The sequence below is a fragment of the Embiotoca jacksoni genome, unplaced genomic scaffold (assembly GCF_022577435.1).
Source record: "Embiotoca jacksoni isolate LCO1_2020_lvr unplaced genomic scaffold, fEmbJac1.0.p SCAF_23, whole genome shotgun sequence".
In the NCBI taxonomy this organism is placed as follows: domain Eukaryota; kingdom Metazoa; phylum Chordata; class Actinopteri; family Embiotocidae; genus Embiotoca; species Embiotoca jacksoni.
This window is the reverse complement of record NW_027185374.1, coordinates 11283750-11310462: the sequence shown is the minus strand read 5'-3', so window position 1 is coordinate 11310462 and position 26713 is coordinate 11283750. Positions and strand designations below refer to the sequence as shown.

At 40.3% G+C, this 26713-nt stretch overlaps 2 protein-coding genes across 2 annotated transcripts; both read right to left on the bottom strand.

The window, feature by feature from the left end:
- Positions 1–3290: 3290 nt before the first annotated feature.
- LOC138203742 (trace amine-associated receptor 1-like) lies at positions 3291–4277 on the bottom strand. The gene has a single exon (XM_069158753.1). It carries the CDS (start codon positions 4275–4277, stop codon positions 3291–3293), a length of 987 nt encoding a protein of 328 aa, XP_069014854.1.
- A 10851-nt stretch (positions 4278–15128) lies between these two features.
- On the bottom strand, positions 15129–16109 carry LOC138203741 (trace amine-associated receptor 1-like). Its single transcript, XM_069158752.1, has one exon. It carries the CDS (start codon positions 16107–16109, stop codon positions 15129–15131), a length of 981 nt encoding a protein of 326 aa, XP_069014853.1.
- Between the last annotated feature and the right edge of the window lie 10604 nt (positions 16110–26713).

Genomic DNA, 26713 nt, shown 5'->3' with positions numbered 1-26713 from the left:
AAGAGAACTACGATTTGGGAGAAGATTTATTTTCCAGCAAGACAACGACCCCAAAGCATACAGCAAAAGCTACACAGAAATGGTTCAAAGACAACAAGGTGAATGTTCTGGAGTGGCCAAGTCAAAGCCCAGATCTCAATCCAATTGAGAATTTGTGGCTGGACTTGAAAAGAGCTGTTCACACCTGATCCCAGAGCAACCTGACGGAGTTTAGGTTGCTTTGCAAGGAAGAATAGAGAAAATTGCAGTGTCCAGATGTGCCAGCCTGTTTGAGACATATCCACACAGACTCAGCGCTGTGATTGCATCTACTAAATACTGACCTGAAGGGGCTGAATATTTATGGGATCATTTACTTTTTACCGTAAAAAAATTGGTTTAAATCCACTTTTGTTCATTTTCTCACATGAACGTAGCCTCCGTGACATTAGACATATTATAAGACTGTTTTTGAAGCTCAGGCTGAAAATAGTCAGTTTTCAAAAGCTTCCTGACTGAGTGAAGTGACCTGGAAGTACTAATAAGGTCTCAATTATGTAAATGCCTAGGAAAGGTGTTTCAATGCTTCCTTTCTTGTCTCATTTAGCATAGGATACACCATCTTTTATGAAAGAAAAGGACATAATCCTGTATGAAGGTATTTTTGTGTCTTTATAATGCAAGCAAAAAGCTTGGAAATAGAAAAAAAAACAGTTCCTGAGTTCAAAATAAATGTTGTAACCCATCCATCCAGCTTCTCATCTAGACTCTTTCAACCTGTAACCACATCAACTGACTTCTTTCTTTTTTGCTGTTTTCTTACTGACACTTTTGAAAGTTTTTAAACTTTTGATCATGTTTATATATGGTTTCTTCTTTGCAGTGTGGAGTTTTAACCTGCAATTGTGGATGCAGCAATGAACTGTGTTCACAGACGATGGATTTCAGAAATATTTCTGCGCCTATTCAGTGTTTTCCAGTAAAGATTTTTATCCGTTTTTAATGCAGTGCAGAGGGGCTGAAGATCAGGGCGTTCAACATTGTTTTTTCAGCCTCATCCCTTCTGTACGGAGATTTTGTCAGATTCTCTTGGTCTTTTACTGATTTTATATATCACAGATGATGAAATCCCCAAATTCTTTGCAATTTTACATAAAGCAACATTATTCTTAGACTGTTACACTATTTACCCACAAAGTCTGTCACAGAATGGAGAACCACACCCCATCTTCTCTCCTGAGAGACTGCCTCTCTTGGAAGCTCTTTTTACATCCAATCTTGTTACTTATCTGTTGGCAGTCAACTTAATTTGTTGTGAGATCTTCCACCTCGTGTTGTTTTAGCATTATACAACTTTTTTACCCTGTCCCAACTTTTTGGGAAACAGAGCTGTATAACTGTATAATTGCAAACTTTGTAGCCAATGACATAAATCCTAACATGTCACGTGTGAATGGAAAATGCTCTTGAAAATGGCAAACCAGTGAAACTTCCATGTCATCCATAAAAACTGTATGCAGGGATCTGAGGACATAATGAAAAATAGGCCTACATGACCATGACAGCAATGTAACGTTGCTCCCTCTTTACAGTTTTGGGGGTTTAAGCAGCATTTTCAGGATATCACTCCAGGTGAAAAATCCTTTATCTTGTTCCTTAAGGGCAAACTGTGACTTCAAGGATGAACTGAAATGATTTTGGAGGTGAAAGGTCATGGTGACCCCCAAAACATATTTGTGGCCATGACTCAATAATTCATACCATAATAGCATTTCACACAAATGTCTAAAAGGATGAAATTATGAAGTGGTACATTTTATATTTAAAAGAACACAGGTCAACTTCACTATTACATTATTCTGCAGGGAAAGGGAAATGGTGACCATATTTGTGAAAATTGGTGTTATGCTGAACTGGGGACACTAATCTTGGGTGTTCACTTTGAAACTGTGGTGATTGTATGGAGGCATTCTGTGCTGTTGGGTTAGAGATGTGTGTCAATTCACGTTTTAGAATTCATTGTTTCTTCACAGCAACATCTATATTTGAATAATTGTCGAGTGACTTTAACTTGTCATAAAATTATCATAGTTGTCTGGACAGATATAATTGTAAACTATAACTTTACTTGATGATGGAAGCATACAACCACGAGGAAGTAATTCAGTTTTGTCTGAAAACAAATACCCTCGTAAAATTAATCATTTTCTAAATAGAGCTTTTCTATCACAGGTCTTACATTGGATCTATATAAGAAAGTTGAGGTGGGAATTCTAAACCGTACTTGTAAAGTCATATAGTACAGAGACATATATGGCGAAACTATTTACATAGCTGTCTGTTTGCCAAGTTTCCTGTTTAATGTTTAAGTCTAGCTATGATATTTTTCATTTTAGGTTGACAAGATCATGAACCAGAAGCATTATATGCTGTATATTCATTAAAGTACTAAAAGATGGAACTAAAAATATGCCCCGGTGTTGTACAGTGTGGAAATGTTGTAACTTTAAATTATGCTTATTTCAAGAGAAGTAAATTTCAAAAGTTGCTTTGAAATTTGATTTGGTTTATGACACTGTATTTGACTATATTTACACACCGTGCAAAACATCAAGAAAAGCAGCTAAGGAAATTTGTAATTTCAAGTGGGATTTTTAATCATATTTCAGTCAGTTAATTACACAAAATAACTTACTTCTACATCTGAGCCAGGCTTTGACAGCATTTATTGTTTTTCATGTACATGCAAACATATTAATGGCCGGATTTTTCTGTGATTCGAACTGCATGTTATCATGGAAATGCAAAGAATTTACAAATGAAAAACACATACATGACGTCAGGTATATTTATTTATATATATATATATATATATATATATATATATATATATATATATTTAATATAAATAAACATACAAAGCATGACATTTGACAGTGTAGGCCAGTTACTAGTTTCAGAGAGAAAGTGGCACTTCATCTAAGAAAGCATCAAAAAGAAAAGAAGTCAGCTGATGTGGTTACAGAGTCCACATGAGGAGCTGGATGGATGGGTTACAATGTATAGTTTTAACTCTTCTTCAATTTAATTTTGTTTTTTTAGTTTTTTGTATCCAACCGTTTATTCCTGTAACAATGGCAACAAAGGTTCCCTGACTCGTCATTTTAACCCAAACCACAAAGTTTCCCTTAAAACAGGACCTGGTCCTTCCTTGTAACGAACCAAATCATTGGGTTTATTAGTTTATTACGGTCTTTTACTGAAACATTTATGACAATTCAACTGTGTTTCTTTGCACCTTAAACAGTAACTCAATGTAATTTGGAGTTAACAAAATCCCCTCTAAATATTTTTCCAGAAATAATCATTTTAAAGGCCGATCTGAACCAGCTGTAAAAGAAAGCATAAATAAATGGATTCAGCATTGAATTTGACAATGTTAGCCAGTTAAGTGTTTCCATCACAGAACCTGGTACTGAATCATTAGTATAAGGCAGAAAGGTGTAACAAAGAAAGAAAGGAGTCCAACATAAAAGAAACACTCCCAAAACAACAGCCAGAGTTTTGGTGGCCTTCCTCTCCATCTTACTGACAGCTGCTCCAGACTTTGTGTTCTGGATTCTCCGTGCCTGTCTCAGTGCAACAAGGAAAATCTTCAGGTAGATACACAGCATTATGATCACTGGGAGGTAAAATGATAATATAAGTCCAATAGTGTTGGCTATGAGAACAGTAATTAAACACTTTCCCTCGCATGTTTCACTGTTTAATCCTGCAATTATGACAACAATTCCAATTAGAGCAGAGACACCCCAGCTCATCAGGATCATGATCACAACAACATAGTGATTGATTTTAATTGAGTATGTTAGAGGCTTACACACTGCGTAATATCTGTCAACAGATATACAACACAGGTTCAGAATAGAACATGTGCTCAGTGATATATCAAAGCTGCCTCGTACTTTGCAGAATAAACCCTCATGATACTGACATGAGCTGAGAGAGAACACCATGCTGAAAGGAAAAACTATAATCCCAACAAGCAGGTCAGCTGCAGCCAAAGAGAGGATGAGGTAGTTAGTGGGAGTGTGCAGCTGTTTGAAGTAAACAATAGAGATTATTACAAGGAAATTTCCACAAACTGTTGTAACAGACAATAAAGCAAGGAAACCGTATACCAATACACATATAATGGAAGGACTGTTTGTCAGTATATAATTCAAATTATCTATGACATAGCAGGGATGTATGTCAGTCACAATGTCAGTCCCATTGACAGATACTTCTGGTTTCATCTTTCACAATTCAATAAAATTCAAATGATGAACAATATAATTTTACCGTCTGCACCAGCCTGACGCTCCACTTGAGTAGCCTGATCAACTAACGAGCTGCTCAGCAGTAAGAGAGTCAACACACAGAGTTAAAGAAGGTTGTAAAGAAGAGAGACAGTGTTGAGAGTTGTCCAATCACATGATGATGACAAAAAAACACATTATCATACTCTAACTATGAAGGTGGGAGGGTCCAGCAGATCTGCAGCACGTTTTTGGTCACGTGCAGCCTAATTGTGCAGCACCTACATGGCCTCTATCAGACAGGAAGTATATGTATTCACAAAGAAGTTAACTAACCAACTACCAGGTAGACATGAGTAAACAATTTTTTACCTCAAACTCATTTTGCAATACCTTGCAACAAGTACAATTTTGGATACTTGGTAGCTTTCCAGCAATCAAATCCACCCAAGACACATGAAGTGACAAAGTGTACATGAGGTTTGTCACTCTCAGATCTTAATCCATCCTTGCACATCATGACCCTCCTTAGGCCATGCTCCACTGCACTGTCGAGGCATTTTCCCAGGGCCAACCAACATCTTTTCCTGGTAGTCCTGTGGATTATCAGTTTGTTGTTGATGAAGACGACAAGTCCGTCACCGTTAATGTCCCAAGGACTCCCAATCATTTCATAAAACTTTATTTTTGATCGGTTTGTGATTTTACAAGTCTCTGCATGTATCGGCAGTAGTGCTGGAACTCGGTTATCGTCCTCTGGACAATAATCGGATGACTCTGAGTCCTTGCACTTTTTGCTTTTGGACCCCTTCTTTTGAGATATTCCCCCATTTTTTTCATCTCGTTCCTTCTTTTTATCCTCCGAAATGTCAACCACCCTAATTAATTCATTCACTAACGGGGTCATTTGGTTTGGCAGAGATTTAGGGATGTCAAGTTTGGTAGGGTCTGTGTCTGGAGGTCATGGTGATTCCTCTATCCCCCATTTTCTGGATCAGATTAAGGATCAAAACTGCTTTTTTCTGATCCATCTCTTTCGGAGCCATGGCTTTCGAACTGGCTCTGACTATTTTTATAGTTGGCTAGTTTGGGTCTTGTATGCTCACAGGCGGTTCAGCTGGTTTGATGCTATTTGTACCTGCTGGTTGCCTTGGACCCAGTGTTTACCAACACAGAGTCTATTCCAGCTTCACCAGCAGTCATTTTAACTATGGAGTCATACATGGTGGATGGGCTCACTTGGGTGGACACCCTGCCACCCCTCCAGTAGCATTACCCACCATTCCAGCCAGATGTGAATGTCCCCTATTGTCTTTACATTGGTTGGACTTTTCCCCACCTCTACTAGCTGGTTCCCCTTGGTCTTCTGGGAGTAGTGGATTTCCTGGACCCGGCAGGTTTCTTCCACCTCTGCCCCGAGTCTGTCGCTGTCCTTCCCCGGGTTGCATTCTTGGAGGTGACGCTGCACCGACTGGTCCCAGGTGTCGCAACTGTCCCCCCTCAGGATGATCTAACACGGGAGCTGATAGGTTGCTCCGGCAGGATCCGAGGCCTGACTCCCTATAGAACCTGGTTCAGCCATGCTGTTATAATATGTCCAGAATGTGGTTTGGTAGTGTTTTGCTGAAACAAGCAAGGCCTTCCCTGAATAAAACGTGGTCTGTATGGCAGCATATGTTGCTCCAAAAGCTGTATATATCATTGAGCATTAATGGTACCTTCCCAGATGTGCTAGCTACCCATGCCATGTGCACTAACGTATCTCTGTACCATCATGGATGCTAGTTTTTTAACTGAGTGCTAATAACATCGTGGATGGTCCCTCTCCTCTTTTGCCTGAAGGACACAGTGTCCATGATTTCCAAAAAGAATTTCAAATTTTGTTATGTCAGACCACATGACCGTTTTGCACTTCACTTCAGTCCATCTTTTGGGAGGCACGGTGGTGCAGTGGTTAGCATTGTCGCCTCACAGCAAAAAGGTTCCGGGTTCGAATCCGGTCCTGGGCCTTTCTGTGTGGAGTTTGCATGTTCTCCCTGTGCTTGCGTGGGTTCTCTCCGGGTTCTCCGGCTTCCTCCCATCATCCAAAAACATGCACGTCAGGTTACCTGGCGCTGCGCTAGTGGCAGCCTGTTGCAGCAGCTCCCCCCTGAGAGCCCCCCTGCTGTAGCGAAGAAATTTCCCCTCGTGGATTAATAAAGTGAAATAAATTAAAATTAAATTAAATCTTAAATGAGCTTGGGCTCAAAGACATCAATGTTTGTGGATCATGTTTATATATGGTTTCTTCTTTGCATGGTGGAGATTTAACCTGCAATTGTGGATGCTGCGATGAATTGTGTTCAAAGACGATGGATTTCAGAAATGTTTCTTCTCCTACTCATTGTTTTCCAGTAATGATTTATATCTGTTTTTAATGCAGTGCCGAGGGGCTGAAGATCACGGCGTTCAATATTGGGGTTTTTTCAGCCTTGTCCCTTAGGTACAGAGATTTTGCCATATTCTCTTAATCTTTTACTGATTTTATATATCGTAGATGATGAAATCCCCAAATTCTTTGCAATTTTACATAAAGCAATGTTACTCTTAGACTGTTACACTATTTACCCACAAAGTATTTCACAGAATGGAGAACCACACCCCATATTCTCTCCTGAGAGATTGCCTCTCTGGGAAGCTCTTTTTACACCCAATCGTGTTACTTATCTGTTGACAGTCAACTTAATTTGTTGCGGGATGTTCCACCTCATGTTGTTTTAGTATTATACAACTTTTCCCATCTGTTTTGACCCTGTCCCAACTTTTAGGGAAACAGGGTTGTAAATATGTGTAATTGCAAACTTTGTAGCCAATGACATAAACCCTAACATGTCACTTGAATGGAAAATGCTCTTCAAAATGTCAAATCAGTGATGCTCCCATGTCATCCACAAAAACTCCTACAAAGCCATGGCTATTGCAGAAATGTATGCAGGGATCTGAGGACAGAATAAAAAATAAGTGTACTTAACCATGATAGCAATGTAAAATTGCTCCCTCTTCACGGTTTTGGAGGTTTAAGCAGCATTTTCAGGATATCAGTCCACGGGAAGAGTCATTTATCTTGTTCCTTCAGCGCAAACTGTGACCTCAAGGATTAACTGAATTGATTTTGGAGGTGAAAGGTCATGGTGACCCCACAAAACATATTTGTGGCCATAACTCAGGAATTCATGCAATAATTATAACAACATTTTACACAAATGTCAAAAAGGATTAAATTATGAAGTGGTGACATTTTATATTCAAAAGATCACAGTTTAATTTCACTGTTACATTATTCTGCAGGAAAGGGCAAATGGTGACCATATTTGACACAACAGATATTATTGCAAATTGCAACTTGACTTGTTGTTGGACGCATTCAGCCACAAGACAGTAATTCTAGTTTTTTTCTGAAAACAAATAACCTTCTGACCAGTGTGACTTTTTTTTATTATCATTTTATATAGAGAGCTTTTCTCATGCAGGTCTTACATTGGATCTATATAAGAAAGTTGAGATGGGAATTCTAAACCATACTTGTAAAATCACATATAGTACAGAGACATATCTGGATAATTTTTTCACGTAGATGTCCGTTTGTCAAGTTTCCTCTTTAATCTTTCAATATAGCTATGCCATTTTTCATTTTAGGATGAAAGGTTTATGAACTAGAAGCATTATACACTGTACATTCATTAAAGTACAAAAAAATGCAATTAAAAATATGCCCCGGTGTTGTAGAGTATGGGAATGTTGTAACTTTAAAATCAAATTAATTAAAAATTAATTCAAGAGAAGTTAAGTTTCAAAACTTGGAAACTGCTTTGCATTCACCGAACTCTTCGTAATTGGAAAAATAAAATATGATTTCTTCAAAACATAGGTATATATTTTATTAGTGCACAAAATAAACCATGCATCAGTTGCACACAAAATCACTGTGTGCAAAGAAAAAAACCAACAAACAAAACATGAATTTCACACAAAAACATAACTCAATGAATGATTTGCGATCAGGTACGCAACTTCGTACGATGCTGTGAGGATCGGTTTGTCGACAAACAAAACATGAATTTCACGCAAAAACATAACTCAGTGAATATTTACTGCAAATCAATGTGACTTTTGCTGTTGCCTTTCAGATACAAGTTCAGAAATGCACGGCTTCTCCTTGGCAAGTGCCACTCTCATATCATTTTTGCAGCAAAGTCTGTTCCTTTTCTTAGTTTTCATGTCCACCATCCTCGAAAAGGATTGCTTGATACGTTGTAACAAACGGTGTGAGTATCTCAAGGGCTTTCTTGGCAATACGAGGGTATGGTACGATTTGGTGACACCAAAACGTTGAGAGCGTTGTTGTTCCGAAGAGTTGCTGTTGAAGCTGGCTCTGCTGAAGTTCAATGATTTTGTCGAGGCATTCATCGTTGACATCTGCTGTCGCAACACTAAACGTGAACGGCTGTCTCACCCTTGCTGGATATGACTGTGTGGTGGGGAAGTATCCGTCGAGGGACTTTGCGAGCACATCTAAGTGCATGGCAATCGCTTGCTTCAGCTCCCCAGGTACAGAAATGTCTCCAATTCCAGACACGTCTTCGATCTTACTTACACAGTCGTCCAGCAGGGGAAAGTTTGCAAAGTTGTCATTCTCTGTTCATCGTTTCCATAAAGGTAGCTTTTTTTTTAAAAACGCATTCAGGTTTTCTTCCGCTTTGATGATGTTGACTCCACCGCCCTGCATCTGTCGATTGAGATGATTGAGAGCATCGAAAATATCGGCCATGTACGCCAAGATGAGAATGAACTCAGAATCTTCGAAGCAATCTGCGTGACAATGTTGGTGCTCTCGCAAAAACAGGGCTAATTCCACACGCATTGCAAAAACCCGATTCAGCACATTTCCCCGGGATAACCACCGAACGTTAGAATGGTACAGAAGTACCTCGAATTCAGAGCCCATTTCCTGACAGAGCTCTTTGAAGATGCGATGATTCATAGCACTATTTCGCACGTAGTTCACACATTCAACTACGATTTTTAGTACTTCTGCCAGTTTTGGAGGCAAGGTTTTTGTTGCCAACGCATGCCTGTGCAGAACACAGTGTGTAACAATGATGTGTGGTGCATCGGATTTCACCAGCGCTCCAAAACCAGAGTGTCGTCCCAGCATGGCTAGAGCTCCGTCCGAACAAACTGCAGAAACCATATTCCACAAAAGATTGTTGTCTCTGAAGAAGTCATCCATGAGTTTCTTCACATCGACTGCCTTGGTTGCTGTTGTAAGAGGCTTACAAAATAAAAAATCTTCCTTTATCTCGTCGTCTTTCATATAGCGCACGAATACAACAAGATGGCTGAGATTGGAAACGTCGGTGGTCTCATCGAGTTGGAGGCTGAATTTTGCTGGGCTTGAAATCAGATCTGCAACTACTTGAGCCAAGATGTTATTGCTCATGTCGTCTATTCTGCTGCTGATCATGTCATTTGAAAGAGGAATTTGGGATGACTTATCTTCAGCAGCAGTGTTCGCCATCTTCAACGCAGCTGGTTTCGCGAGTGTTTCACCAATGGTGTGTGGTTTGCCCTGCTTTGCGATCAGGTACGCAACTTCGTACGATGCTGTGAGGATCGGTTTGTCGATGGGTACAAAGCCGAGAACAGGCAGAGTAGCCTTTTCATCGAATCTGGCTCCCTTCACCTTGAATTCAGCGAGCGTTGTGTTCTTGTATTTCCCATCATGCAGCTTTAGGAAGTGTTCCTTTAGTTTTGCCAGTGCTAGACTAGAATTGCTCAACTTGGCATTGCAAATCATGCATTGAGGACGCTGACTCCCATCACGTTCCTCTTTACACGTGAATCCATATTGTACGTATTCGTCCAACCACTTTCTTTTTTTGCTCGACATGTTAGTATGAAGGGATTGAAAATCACAAATGGCGTACAACAACAGAGCGCAATGTGGCGTGATCAGCTGCAGCCAATGATGGCCAAGCGCAGCATGACGTCACGAATAATACGTGGGCTGAATTGCGCACACCAAGCGCCCCGTTCGGTGTGAACGCAGCATATGTTTTAGCTTTCTCCGTGCTTTTTGGGCTATCCAAGCCACCGTACCCGTTATGCTGCGTTCACACCGAACGGGGCGCTCGGTGTGAACGCACCTTAAGGAATAGACGGTCATTCATTTTTAAAGCGGCGGCTCACTTGACTGCAGTGTGTGTCTGCTGAACCCCTGAGAGTGACTCATCGAACCCCTGGGGTTCGATCGAACCCAGGTTAAGAACCACTGGTATAGAGTGACTCGTGACACTCAAACAGGTCAAGAAAACACCCAGTTGTTGGTGCCAAAAAGCCGTCGGGAAATTATTTTCCAGGCGGCTCACTATAACCCGATGGTGGGCCACATGGGATATGAGAAAACTCTGGACCGGATAATGGCCCGGTTTTACTGGCCGGGCATCCGGGGGGATGTGCGCCGTTGGTGTGCCTCTTGCCCGGAGCGTCAGCTGGTAAACCAGCCGGCCATTCCGAGGGCGCCTTTACATCCGCTACCCTTGATGGAGGTCCCATTTGACCGTATTGGCATGGACCTCATCGGGCCATTCCACCAGAGCGCACGCGGATATCGCTTTGTGTTAGTCTTAGTGGATTCCGCAACACGATATCCCGAGGCAGTGCCGTTGCGCAGCATTTCGGCAAAAAGCGTTGCGCAGGGTCTGTTTCAGGTCATCTCCCGAGTGGGAATCCCGAAAGAGATTCTGACTGACCAGGGCACCCAGTTCATGTCACAAACACTGAGAGAACTTTATGGATTACTGGGCATTAAGTCTATTTGGACCAGTGTTTATCACCCACAGACTGACGGGCTGGTGGAGCGTCTGAATAAGACTTTAAAGTCCATGAGTCGTAAATTTATACATGATGATGGACGTAATTGGGATAAATGGCTTGATCCTCTGTTGTTTGCAGTGCGGGAGGTCCCCCAGGCCTCTGCGGGATTTTCTCCCTTTGAACTGCTGTTTGGCAGGAAACCACGAGGGGTGCTCAACCTGCTTAAGGAAAACTGGGAGGAAGGTCTGAGCCCCGGGAAAAATGAAATTCAGTACGTCATGGACCTGCGAGCAAAACTCCACATACTGGGTCAGATGTCACGTGAGAATTTGCTCCAGGCCCAGGAACGTCAACAACACCTGTACAACAGAGGGGCCAAGCTGAGGCAATTCGCACCGGGAGAAAAGGTACTTGTATTGCTTCCGTCTTCCAGCTCAAAACTCCTTGCCAAGTGGCAAGGGCCCTTTGTGGTCACACGGCGGGTAGGGGACATCGACTATGAGGTGGTGCGATCTGACAGGGGCAGAGCTACACAGATTTACCACCTCAACCTCTTAAAAATATGGAGAGAGGCGGAGCCTGTTTCTCTGGTGTCCGCGGTATCTGAGAGAGAGGAGCTGGGGCCAGCGGTTCCAAAGTCCACCAATCCTGCCTCGCTCCCTTTCAACGCCCATCTCTCCGGGACCCAGAGAACAGACGTGGCCCAGTTGCAGAAGCAGTTTGCTGACGTGTTCTCCCTCCGGCCAGGACACACAAACCTCATAGTGCACAACATTGAGACGTCTCCGGGCGTGACGTTGCGGTCACGGCCCTACCGGTTACCTGAACACAAGAGGAAAATTGTTCAGAGGGAATTGGCTGCTATGCTGGAGATGGGGGTAATAGAAGAGTCCAACAGTGCCTGTTGTAGCCCCATTGTTCTTGTTGCCAAGAAGGATGGATCTATATGGTTCTGTGTGGACTATCGCAGGGTGAATGATGTGTCACGATTTGATGCGTACCCAATTTCCTGGGTCGACAAACTCCTGGACCGACTGGGCACTGCACGTTTCTTCATGACACTGGATTTAACCAAGGGCTACTGGCAGATTCCTCTCTCAGCAGAGGCCAAGGAGAAAATGGCCTTCTCTACTCCGTTTGGGTTATATCAATTCACCACGCTTCCCTTTGGGTTGTTCAGTGCCACAGCCACGTTCCAACGTCTCATGGACCGGGTGCTGCGTCCGCATGATGACTGTGGCCAACTTCCTCTCCCGCTCTCTGGGGGGGGGTTAGGTTAGGCCGGATGGCTCCCCGGCCTAAGTCGGGCGGTGGGGGTATGCGGTGATGGGGTGTGATTTAGCTCAGCTGCAGGGGGTAGAGAGTGGGAGGAGTGGTTCAGGGAATGGTGCCGGGAGGAGGGAAATTGTGTCTGACCTTACAAAGGCAAGCAGGACCTGTTGAGGAGGGAGGAGAAGCAGCCCGGAACCCGGACGCTTGGAGGCTGAACAGGAGAGCGCCGGCCCCAGTTGTAAAGGAGTGAATCACGCAATAAAAGAAACCATAGACCAAACTTGGTGGCTCAGTGTGTCGTCTGTCTCAACGGAACCCCCACGGTAGCTCAGACCTGCTACACCCATCTTCAATTTAAATCAGTTTTTTAGGGGTCTTCGTATCCAACTGTTTATTCCTGTAACAATGGCAACAAAGGTTCCCTGACTCATCATTTTAACCCAAACCACAATGTTTCCCTTGAAACAGGGCCTGATCTTTCCTCAAATCATTGGGTTTATTAGTCTTTTATGCCCATTTACTGTCATATTTTTGACAATTGAATTGTGTGTTGTTGCACCTTAAACAATAATTTAATGTAATTTGGAGTTAGCAAAATCCCTTTGGAATAGTTTTCCGGAAATAATTATTTTGAAGGCCGATCTGAACTAGCTGTAAAAGAAAGCATAAATAAACGGATTCAGCATTGAATTTGACAATGTTAGCTAGTAAAGAGTTCCCATCACAGAACCTGGTACTGAATTATGGAGTATAAACTAGAAAGTTGATGCAAAGAAAGGAAGGAGTCCAACATAAAAGAATCAATTAAAAAAAAGGCTTTCGATCTAGGCCTATTAGCAAAATGTATACCTATAGATTATCTGCCCTTTATTTCAAAAGTTTTTGGAAAAGCAATTGCAAAATAAATGTTCTGACTGAATTTTTCAGTCGGGGTTCCAGTGCCCTTCCTGTGCATCAGAGCACATTACAAATGATCTTCTCGTTGCCTCAGCCAATGGACTCATCTGTTTACTCTTTTTGCTACAGTAGATCTCGTGTTGCTTTTGGCACCATTGATCACATGTCATTCCAGAGACGAAAACATGTCATTGGGATTGAATGAACTGCATCAGGCCAGTGGAAGTCATATTTATCGGATAGATTTAAATTTGGTCCTGTGAACAATTCTATGAACACAAAAGCTAGACACGGAGTTCTACAAGTTTCAGTGCTAAGTCTGATACTTTTCACCTTATGCATTCTCCTTTGAGGCCAAATTATTAAGATGCACTGCATTACTTTCCATTGTTATGCAATGAGACCCAACTACACTTATTTTTGGAAGTGAACAAAACAAATCAGTTTGTCAAATTTCAAGTAAATGGCTGGATGACCAGTATTTTTCATTTATAAATCCAGAAAGAACTGAACTTTTTTTATTTTGCCCAAAATTACAAATTCCTTAACAGTTACTGTAGATGGGTTTGCCTTACCTTTTAGCATAATTCTTAGTAATCTTAGAGTTAATTTCATTAGGATACATCCTTAAACTATTTAAGGAAGTCTCAAGGACTGCTTTCTTTGTGCAATATTCCATGCATTTGTCACTTCTAGGCTACACTACTTTAATTCCCTGTTGTCAGGATGCCCTGGTGGCTCCCTGAAAATCCTCCAGCCAATTCATAATGCTGCTGCAGGACAGGAGTTGGCATGAGAGAGCATATTTCCCCCATTTTACCTTCCCTACATTTCGCTACCTTTCAAATCACAAATAAAATAAAAATCAAGCTCCATCCTATATTAAAGATCTCGTATGTACCCTATTATTATAATAGAGCATTTTGTTACCAAAGCACAACCTTGCTTAAAGTTCTGACAGTTTCCAGGTGTATAATGGAAGGCAGGGCCTTTAGCTATCAAGTACTCAAGTGAAACAAACTCTTGGTTTGAGTTCAGGAGGCAGACATCCAATCTATTTTTTTTAAAGTCTAAGCCAAAAACATTTCTTTTTTAACAAAGCCTATAATTATGGTAGGCAAAAATGACCATGAACCATCCTTCTCCTATACTGTTGTCTGCTCTCCTAGCTTGTGCTACCAATGCATACTATTTTAACATTTCCTTGCAGATGAATGTCATTGTTATTGATATGTAGCATTAATAATTAATTGCGCTTGTATATTATTTAATTCACTGCAATTGCGCCTCAACTTTAGGAGTGCTTTAGCCATTTTCCCAACTTTGGATTTTAATAATTTCAACTCCAGAGAAGAATCATGACAACAGCAACCAAACGTCTTTTAACATACATATAGCATTTGAATATTGTGTCAGACATGAAACATTGTGAACATACTGTAGCTGTGTGAAAGATATCTTTAGGTTTTCCAAGTCAGTCATAATGGACTCTGCAAACATTTGAGAATTTGAGGTAGGGATTTTCTGTTTTAACATAAGGTTAGATATTGAAATTCCCTTCCTGAGACATTAAGTCAGATGAAACAAACTCCCTTTATAGCATGACAAAGACAAATTATAACTTTTGTTGCCTCCAATCACATCAGATGGCTGCATTTGTAAATGTGCTGAAATGTAACTATTTCGGTTTTACTTCAAAGTCCATCGAAATACTATAAATTCTGCTCAGATGTTGAATACATATATTACTGGGAACATATTCATTTTTATGATGGTTGATCTTTATTTTTAAAAAAAATGTATCCAAGTGTTCAAAAGTACATATCAAAGGAGTTTTGTGTTACAAAAATTCCCTTGAAATATTTTTCCAGTAATGATCATTCTGAAAGCCGATCTGAACCAGCTGTAAAAGAAAGCATAAATAAATGGATTGAGCATTGAATTGGACAGTGTAAGCCAGTTCAGTGTTTCAATCACAGCAATTGGAGTTACATCATATGTTAAAGGTTGAAAGATTATACAAATAAAATATGGAGTCCAACATAAGAGAAACATTCCCATAACAGTAGCCAGAGTTTTGGTGGCCTTTCTCTCCAACTTACTGACAGATGCTCCAGACTTTGTGTTCTGGATCCTGTTTACTTGTTTCTGTGCAACAAGGAAAATCTTTAGGTAGATACTAAGCATAATTATGACTGGGATATAAAATGAGAAAACACATGCAAAAGTGGTTGATATTAGAGCATCAATTAAACAACTCTCGTTACACTTTCCTTGATTAAAACCTGCAACTATTATACCAATTCCAATTAGTGCAGCAATTCCCCAGCTTACTAGAATCATCATCCCAACGATACGATCATTTATTTTACTTTTGTAAGTCAGAGGCTGACACACGGCGTAATATCTGTCAATAGAAATGCAACACAAGTTTAAAATAGAAGCTGTGCTCAATGTAACATCAAAGCTGCCTCGTACTTTACAAAACAAGCCTTCATGATACCAACACGTAGTGACGGTGAATGCCATGCTGAAAGGAAAGACCAAAACTCCAACAAGCAGGTCAGCCACAGCCAGAGAGAGGATGAGGTAGTTAGTAGAATTGTGGAGCTGTTTGAAATAAATGATTGAGATTATAACGAGGAGATTTCCACATATTGTGACAAAAGACAATGAACCAAGAAAAATATACAATAAAACACAAGTAATGGACGGGTTGCTTGTAAATATGGAAGACCCATCATGTGATTCATAGCAGGGATGTATGTCACCAACAGTCCTGTTGACACTCAACTCTGGTTCCATGCTTGTAGATTCCTGAAATGAAGGTTTAAAATAACATCACATTACAATTTGAAATACTTTATATGTATAACCACTGAAAAAACAATGTTCCTCAGATGTTTAGTTTGAAAAACACAAAAGAGTTGCAGTTTATTAAGCATCATACCGTATGCCTCGAGTCTGTCAATGCATCAGCGTTGAAGTGTGTCCTTATTCACTGTGCCACTGAGCAGGGACTTAATGTTTAAATAATTAACCCGACCCAGTTATCATAATTAATGCACACATCTTGTCCAATCAGATGGGACACACTACATTCTGTTTGCATGTCTTTGAGTAACGATACACAAACTGTGTTCTTGAGTCTGTTGAAAATGTTTCAAATTAACCTTTTTAAATGAATAATTTAATTCAAAATAAGACAAGATAAACCCTGAAACATGCAAAGTTGGGAGATATTTTCTCTTGCAATATTATTTGCTCTTCCTTACTGTGACAGAACAGTGCAAGCAGAAGCTTTACGGAACTTATTGTAATTTCTTGAATATTTGTTGTTTGTTTGTTTTAGTCACATTGTTTGAATTTGTCTATTCAGTGGCCTGGGGATCACCATCTCGAATCAATTGGTACCAGGCCACCATTTGACAGTAGATAATGATTCAAATACATTATTTGTGTATGAAGTCCTGAGTTATGGGCACAAATGTGTTTTGTGAGGTCCAAGTGACATTTGATTTCCAAAATTGGATCACTTTATTCTTGAGTTCAAGTGAAAGTTTGTCCCACATTTGAAGAAATGTTCCTGAGATGACGTGTTCACTACATATATTATCAGAGTCTGTAAAAATATTGATGTAAACTGCAACTTATTTGGTTTGTGGAGAGACACACAATGGGGTGGTAAATCTGGTGTCATTATTAAGCAGGTCCAGTTGCTCCACAAATAATGTGAAAGTGTCAAAATTCTCAGACCATGGAGAAATGCAAACAGCCCGTATTGACAAACTGTGACATTTGGACTTCTGTAAATTTGTGATGGTACAAGCTCTCGCTCATGTAATATGTCTGCCTGCAGTACGACCCAGAGTCCAGCCTATTATGCAAAAGAAAACATCAAGCGATCATTCAGCCACAGAGCTAGCAAGCTACAAGACCGAAGAACACCTGTGCTTGGCCTGGGTGTGCGTTACTCAGAAAAGAGTCAGCCGATCAGAAGAGAGGGTAATTGATATCAACATTACAGACACAAATCAGCCAGTTCTTAGAACCCCTAAAAGAGAATCTCCACAGAAGATGTAAAATGATGTTAAAATTAATTTTGGGAATTCAAACCACAAAAATATCTTATGGAAGTCAAAACCATAAGTAAAACATGGGACCTCAAAGTAAGCAAGCAATTAATTGACTGTGAACTGGAAGCTTCTTTTACACTTCATTTTATTTTGTAAAAGAGACAAGCTTAATGGCTTAATGAGTCATTATTCAAGAAGAGACAATTAAGGAATGAAGTTCTGGTCAAAATTATCTATTACATTTTATAAATAATAAATAAATACATTTAAACTCTCAAAGGAAAGGTGATGTGTATCTGGATAGGAGCGTCCTATATTTTATGATTTCTCATCACCACATCTGATGAGGCTGATGATTATTTTGTTGTCTGCAAAACTTTAAGGGTTAATGTAACCCAAAACTGTAACTAGCTCTTCATGGAAATGTTTATTCTGGGGAAAAACTGTCTCATTTCTGCAATGTAAATGCTTTGCGTAGGTGCTAATGGCCCATCATGAATTATGCGACACTGCAAACTTCTGTCAATAAAGTAACTGTTGATGCAATAAGCGCAAGTAAATTAGACTTGAAGGTCCCATTGCAATCCATTTATTGACCACATTGACCTTAAAACTTAACCAAATGTTGATTATATATGTATTAATAATTTCAATCAAAAAGATTATGACAATAGATGACTATTGACATACTAATAACAGTGTCTGTCAATTATGTAACATAAGAGGAATAAATGACTTGGGCAACTTTTTGAACATGCCTTTGTGACTTAAGCAATTTTAAACCTTCAACTCTGTCAACAATAAAGCATAACTAACAAACTAACACAACATAATGCTGGCATGTGCATCTCCTCACTTCTCCCTCCAGCTCTTGACTGATCCCTATTGATGTGGCAAATTGTCAAAGAAGTGATGCATTTAAATGACACCGTTATGTGGTGGGTGTTTTACCAGGACCCAAATGCAGGTTCACAGACTCGGGTATCGGTTCCAAAATACAGTCTTTATTTACATAAATAAAAATAAACAAACAAACCAAAAGGTGGCACCTACAGTGTCCACTTGCTTCCAAGTCGGGAGGGCAACTCAACCAACTGATCTAGGGAGACACGGCTGGCAGGGCAGCCGGGCAACTCCACAGACCGGTAGCTCTGCAGGTGGAACAGGAGCCGGAGGAACGGGAACGGGACCAGGACGGACGGAGAATGGACGAGTGACTAACTAATGAACCAACAACCAGAGGAGTGCAGGGGCAGGGTACATATAGTCCAGGGAGGTGATCAGGGAGATGCAGCACACCTGCAGGTGGTGATCCAGGGTGAGTGGCTGCAGCTGCTGGGACCGGTGAGGGGCGTGGCCACGGGAGGTGAGGAGAGGAGGACACAGAACAAGCAGACAGGGGACTGAGGAGACACAGGAGGAGAGGTGATCGGGGGCAAAACGGAGGAAAACCAGACTCCTGACAGACACATTGTTCCACACTACTACTACTTTTTCAAACTGTAACCAATTTATGTGTAATTTGATTGCAATTCATTTGTAGTTAACCCAGGTTGCCGTTTATATTTTATGGGTGAGATTGGCTACTATGTCATGAAGCACGCCAACTGCCTGATTCATATCCAATTCGATACACAAGAGTCAGCTTAATTGTTATTATGACTAACTGAATTGGAAGGTTGCATTCAAAAATCTTGTTTAATTGTTCATGTAAGTGGAATTAAATATATAGATTTGTATAGGTCTGCTCATGTTCACTGTGGCCCAAAATCACATACACCAGAGCATGCAAACTTGTAAATAAAGGCCAGACATTTCTGTGCTTTAAACAGTGCATTTTATTATGGAGATGCAATAACTTTACAATTGAAAAACACATACAGTTATCATGTATATTTGTGTCTGAGCTGTGCCAATATCAGATGGTAATGTTGATGGGGCCACTATTAATAAATCAAAACAGTTTTGTATTAGAAAAAGCACGTTGAATTTTTTTTCCAGAAATGTTTAAAGCTGACCTGAACCAGCTGTAAAAGAAAACATACTAAGCTAGTCACATGTAAGCTAATCACGTTTTCAGATGCAGAAAATGGCACTTCATTTTGGGTCAGAAGCCGAGATAAAAAAAACAAAGAAAAAAAGGACTCCCAACAGATTAGGAAGTAAGTAGGCGACACAGCGAGTGTCCTCCGAAGAACAATGGCAGCATTAGTCATTGTACTCCCCCCAAGCAACATGTTTATTTAAAAGAGACTCGTAGCTATTGTAACTGACCAAAAGAGGAAGTCAGGTGATATGGCTAGAGGCCACATGAGGAGGTGGATGGATGGGTCAAAACATTGCACTTTAACACAGCAACTGCTCATCCCCATCTCCAACTCAGTCCCTTTTTAAGATGTTCCTTTTTTTTTTTTTGCCATGACCAAAATAACAAGAGTACTGTCATCTACTGTTTATTACTGCAAGAATGAAAAGAAAAGTAATTTTAACCCAAATCACAGTGTTTCCCTTAAAATAGTTCCTGATCTTTCCTCATAATTAACCAAGTCATTTGTGTTCACTTTTCAATCGTTATTTGAAGCAGATTTGGGAGGCAATACAAAATGTTGTCAGACCAGGAGATGTTTTGATGTGTGGCACCAAAGAATAGCATATTTTGTCCTTTGATTTATTGTTGCAACTTGTCAGATACAGTAGATATTTAATCACCATGCAATATACTATGCTGCACTTATGATGTTTAGGTTTAAGTTACAGGTTACAGGTTGTGGGTAGGCTATTAGTTGCAGTCACTGTGGTGTTTCTGCCTTTTCTGGTAATTAAAAGGTAATTGCAGACCTCTACTTTCAATTGTTACAGTAAAAACCTAATTTCATTTAGGAGATGCTAAATTGGATTCAGATTTGATGAAGTTCTTTTCAACCTCAATCTGATTCATATTATAGCCCAAAAAACTGTTACAAGATCCTATTCAGAGCATTTAGATTGAAGTGCAGCACATACGGTACATATTTAGCACAACTGTGCTAAATTAATCAGTCTGCATGGTAAGTTATAATAACCTTAAATTTCTACCAAACTGTTATGCATTTCAAAAACAAAAATTGTCTTCATAAGAAACAGAGTGGATTGGTTAAAAATGAGTTCAATTCTTTTTCAAATCTTTTGGGAAAAAAATACATTTTATTCTTTTAACTTATTTTATCTATCATTGTTGTGATGCTATGGGTAGAGTAAAGAAAACATATGTAAATATAGTCACTTTTACTGTCATTTACCATAACATATTTGACATTTAAATAGTGCACCTAAAAAGTAAATCAGTGCAATTTGGAGTTAACCAAATTGCACTGGAATATTTTTCCAGAAATAATCATTCTAAAGGCCGATCTGAACCAGGTGCGTGGAAGTGATTCCAACTATATCTAGCTGATACTGCTCCACCTCCTGCACCAGCTCCAGCTCTTTCCCCGCTAGCGAGGTGACGTTCCACATCACTAGAGCTAGTCTATGACACCGGCGATCGGCTTGCCCGGGCCCCCAGCCTAGCCCGACGCCCGGTCTGCATTGCACCCGACCCCGATGATTGTCCACAGGGTGGCTGTTCCATGTTGTTTCTTCGAGCTGATGGTCCGGCCACCAGACGCTGGCCAGGGAGCTGCCCTCCTAGGTCTGTCTCTGGGAGGGTGCCCTGGTTTCCCTGATCCGGGCGAGGTGACTGTAGACCGTGGGCTGCTATACATCGGGGGTCTTTCGAACCGCTCTTAGACTGGGCTCTCACCTGCTGAACTGGGGACACTAATCTTGGGTGTTCACTTTGAAACTGTGGTGATTATGTAGAGACATTCTGTGCTGTCGGATTAGAGATGTGTGTCAATTCACGTTTTAGAATGTATTGCTTATTCACACCAACATCTATATTTGAATAATTGTTGACTGTCAATCAGCTTCATTTACCAAGCATGGAAACATTTATAAAGAATACTTCAAAGTCTTCCCAAAAAATAGTATAGTTGTCTGGACAGATATAAGTGTAAACTATAACATTAAAGTACTAAAACATTGAACTAAAAATATGCCCCGGTGTTATACAGTATGGAAATGTTGTAATTTTAAATCATGCTTAATTCAAGAGAAGTAAATTTAAAAAACTTACTTTGAAATATGACACTGTAATTGACTGTTTACACACTGCAAAACTGCAAGAAAAGCAGCTCAGGACGTTTGTAATTTCAAGTGGAATCATATTTCTGTAATTTCAAGTGGAATATTTAATCATATTTCAGTCAGTTAATTACACAAATTACCTTACTTTTACATCTAAGCCAGGCTTTGACAGCATTTATTGTGTTTAATGGATTTCTGGCCACAAATTAGTTACATATCATTAAACCTGTGTTTAATGTTTGTTTGTTTTTTCACTCCTGTCGGGCAGCAGAAACCAGCTGTCAACACAACGGTCACATATCATCACCTTTTACGTTTACTGAAGGAAGAACCTGTTAGAAAACCGTTGCTTTGAGGAGATATAGCTGGAAAGTCCCTGCAAACCCACTCAGGTGTTTCACCTCCAGATCGGAGTTGGAAATGTGTTCTAATTTGTGGGATAGCACCTGTGATACACAGTCAAAACCTAGATTTTGGGGGGAACTACTGGTCGTAAACTGGTTTAAGATAAGATAAGATAAGATAAGATAAGATAAGATAAGATAAGATAAGATAAGATAAGATAAGATAAGATAAGATAAGATATAGGTAGCAAAATACAAAGAAAAAAAATACACATACAATAAAAAATAGAATAGAATGAAAAAGTCTTAGAAAATTGAATAAAAAAGAATAAACGTATAGATACACACACAAACAAGCTTTATAAATTAAATGGACTAACCTCTAGCACTCATGTAAATAGCTGCCTAACACTCATCTCCGCCTCTCTGTTTCCCCTCCAGAGAAGAAAGACACGGTGCTCCGGCAGGTGCGTCTGGACCCGTGCGACCTGCAGCCCATCTTCGACGACATGCTGCACATCCTAAACCTGGACGAGCTGCACGTCATCGAGGAGATCCCGGCCGCCGAGGACAAGCTGGACCGGCTGTTTGAGATCGCCGGAGTGAAGAGCCAGGAAGCCAGCCAGACGCTGCTCGACTCGGTCTACAGCCACCTCCCCGACCTGTTGTAGCGGAGAATTGAGGAAGATACGAAGAGGAATGTGTTTGGGAAGAGATGTGTCAGATGTGGTATTATTCGGACATATTGACATATGAACCGACTCATTGTGCCACTTTCTCACACGGTTCATGCTGGGTGTTTACTTTGCGTTTACTCCCTCCGATGGCTCTCTCAAATCTTTAACTTGCATCTGCTCCTCTTCTTCCTTCAATCTCATTCTTCTCCTGTCTGCTGTGTACACTATTACTCCTTTAAAAACACCTCTATCCTATCTTAAATACGTGGTCAGCACTCAGTGTAACTAAGCACGTCTTGTGACCTTAACAGTGAGGCTCAAGAATTTCCTCAGCTAGGATGAAAAGGAGCTGAATCGACTCCACTGTTAGACACAAATAGCACTTTCTTTGTCTTTAATGGCCAATGCCTTCATGTGTCGAGGATAATACCAGCATTCTTTTGTTGTCTCTGTCAATCATTCAGGCTTGTCTTTGCCTTTAACTTGATTTCACTTTTAAAATATGATTTAAAATAATAAAATCAATCACTGCTAACTGATTGAAAGAAACTACACACGGACGTAAGTAAGCTATAACTCCAAACGACACTGGTATTATCCTTCGATTTCAAGGTTCTTGTAAACCATCACCTCAGATATTTTTTGCCCAGGTGTAGATTGACCTGTAAGTCATGTGCCTGAACAATCCGTTATCCCTGCTCATTAGCCCCCCCCCCCCAGCTGCCTGTAACCGTGAGCAGATCACCTGTGGGTATTGTAACAACCAGCAGGTAGCAGCATTAGCTAAGATGGCTGACCTGCTGCTCTGGAAAAAGAAACCATATATCAGAAAATATCCAAGAATTGAGTAAATGTTTATCTTTTTTTTTTGATATTGTGATATATGGCTTTGCCTTGAACTCTTTTGCTCAAAGACAACAACAAAAACTGAACAGGGAGTTTGCAATATCGCTTGCTTCTCTGGAACCAAAGCCATATATCTAACAGGGTTTAGATACGTCGCTTTGGAGGCTCTGTCACTGTTGGACTCGTGGGCGGGACACATTGAATACTTACACATGCAGATCTCTGCTAGCTAGCCCTGTTTGCCTCAACAAATGTAGCGTTGATAAAGTGTTCTTGATACATTTTGGAGCTTCATGTCGTCATGGTGTTCGACCACACCCGGCTGTCTGAGTGTTCCTGTGCTATAACAAAAAAAAAAAAAAAAAAAAAAAAAAATTAAAAAAAAAAAGTAGATTATTTTTTACCATTTATGTTGCTACATGTTCTATGTAGTTGATATTAAAATGTAATAATGATGCATTAATTCTTTTTTTTCTATTGAAGAAGCAGCAATGTACTTTCGGTGTCCTTAATATATATTTTTTTCTTTCCCTCATTCTGAAACGCTGTTCACTAACATTTGGTTTTGTTGTAGTGTTTCCTATATTTAGTTTGATTTATTATGCCTATCGTCGTATCTTTCCGTTCACATTTTAATTTTCTCTTTTCATGGGCATTCACATGTATTTCCCCCCCACTCTGTGTTCCAAGACGACCTGGCTGGGATGTAAGATATGCATACTCCATACTCTACTTGAAGTCTGTCTACTTGTGTTCCTTGATTTAAAGATCATGTACTCTCTCAGTTCCTTCCCCCCTGTCCCACATTCTTTCAACAATACGACACCTAAAAAAAAAGCACCACCAAAAAAACCCTCATCAACGTTCGGAGAGGATTTTGCGCCACGAGAGCAGCAAATGATGGACTCTTGTTTTCACCATGTCAGTTTCTACTGCGGTGCTAGAACTAAACTTTCACCAGTTGGCCTGACACAAGGGAAGAGGGACTTAACCTCAGACTAATGACTATTTAAAATATTCCAGACTGCGTGGAAAACAGTGAAGGTTGTGCTGCTGTGGACTGCTTGCGGGATGTTGACGACGAGGACGGCGACGATGATGTGGATGTGTGAGGATGCGTGAGCTCGCTCCCCGCTTGTGCCGTGGAGACTTAAACTGCAGGATGTGAACTTTTTATTTTGGAAGTCTGAAAGGATGACGGTGAGGTGTGACATGCACATGAAGCTTGAGTGGATGATTTAATCAAATTTCACGCGTGTAACCAGTATGTGTTTAAAAACATAGAGGTAACACGTATTATGTCAGTTTCCGTTTTTTTTTTTTAAATGATTTTGCACAAGCACGGCTTCTAAATGTGTCACATTTACAGCATTTTAAAATTATGACAGTCTGCCCTCCATGAAATTGGGTCTGTTCACTCTCCATAGAGAATCGTTTGCAGTTGTTCCATCCTTCTGGGTGTAGACCTCCAATTTATTTTAGCCAATCAGCTTCCGCTGGAACCTTCCGGTACTCTGGAATCGCTGCTGCTACCTATGGACCTTGTCCACCAAAGCAGTTTTTCTGGAGTACAGTATATATATATATATATATATATATTTTTTTTTTAAAGAACATCAGCAGCCTGAAGAGGTGCTGAGCATTTATTCATCCCTGAGAGCTAAATGTTTGGTGATTTTAGTCAACATGTTAAGGCAGCGCTTGTCACTGTCACCAGCCGTCAAATCACAGTGAAGGAGCGGCAGGAAAACTGAGATTGGAAGACTCACGAGTTGAGTTCCCAGACTGTATTCATTGCAAATAAAAGTCTGCACTTTCCTGCATGAAAATATATAAAGTAGAGTTAAATTAAATAAAGATTACGGGCAACAACAAAAAAAGAGATCCATTTGGAAAGTTGAACACCTTGCTGATCAGGAAATATTAAGCCAGTTCCAATCCTCCTGTAAGATTGTTGAAATGCTGCACCGGTTCTCACCCTCTTTCCAAGAAGTTTAAGTTACGCAGCCGATGTGAACTCTGGAAAGTACAAACAAGATTCCAAACCTGTCTGGAACATAAAGGACATACAGTACATGTACAGCACTCATGTGAGTGACAGGACATTTCATGTACTCTTGGTTGAAGAGGCTGTTTGTGCAGTGTGTTCAGTCTGTTACAGCTTCTACACAACATTTACAGCATCCAAGAATCCAGTGGGGGAGATAAATTACAGCATTTGAGTATTTTCATTTTTCTATCTGCTTTAACCACAATGCCGGAAAGGCGTAACTGCCCTTTTGGCCTCAACTGGTTTGGTGTGTTCAGTGTTCAAAGTCTTTTGGTCTTTGGATAACGCCACTAAAATAATTAACAATTCATCTGTATCTTGTTGGCAGTATAGGAAGCTCATCAGGAGCTTTCATTATATATATATATATATATATATATATTTCACAAAAAATGTCACCTACTGAATCTTACCCTACTGTTAAAGTAAAAAGCTTCCTGTCCCAGTTAATTCTGTGTTTTAACAATTTTAAAGACTTAAAACAGGAAGAAAAACATCTAATCACAATACATCGCTGATGATCTTGACGTCTTGCGTGCTAAGGTCCACATTGTTTTGTTCCCACTACCTCGTAAGGACATGGCTGTCAGACATGTGGCTGTGTGTTCATTTGAAGAGCTTTGATTTATGTGTTTGTCTTTGTTGAAATATTTCCTTAAGGTCTCAGTGATCTTAAACCACATACACCAGGCCTTAATTTGTTTTTCTTTGGTATCATATTTTCATCATTTCCTCAACTACTTAGCATCAAAGTGAAGAAGACAGCGAGTTGGCTCACCTGTCAGGTGTGTGTGTCAGGACTGGTTGAATTATTTTATTCACTGTAGTGTCAGATTCTTACTGGAAGTGCAGAATAACCAGCAGAGCAACTCCCCCCTGGCCCTGTCACTGGTTGCGGTTGTGCTTTCATGTGCAATGTGTCACTGCCACTGTGTACAGTGGAGTCTATGGAGTCTGTTGCTGAGATTGACGAAACACAACAGGGACTCCGATAGGGGTTTGGTGTCTGCATGAGGCCAGTATTAAGACCTCAGAGAGAGGTTAATGGATTAAACCTCCAGCCTACCTACCACAGAGCTGACGGTCTGACCTCCGTATGCAGCTCTTGTACCCAACACTATCTGGTTTTATCATTTAGTTTTTATCATACAGGAGGCTTAACTACCCCAGAGTACAAAGTCTTGTTTGCAGAGACCACACATTCAAAATGAAAGTATGAAATGATTCAAAGGAAGGTCACAAAACAATG

What these genes read in the sequence shown, in the direction of transcription:
- LOC138203742 (XM_069158753.1), bottom strand. Translation starts at nt 4,277, where the DNA reads ATGAAACCAGAAGTATCTGTCAATGGGACTGACATTGTGACTGACATA.
- LOC138203741 (XM_069158752.1), bottom strand. Translation starts at nt 16,109, where the DNA reads ATGGAACCAGAGTTGAGTGTCAACAGGACTGTTGGTGACATACATCCC.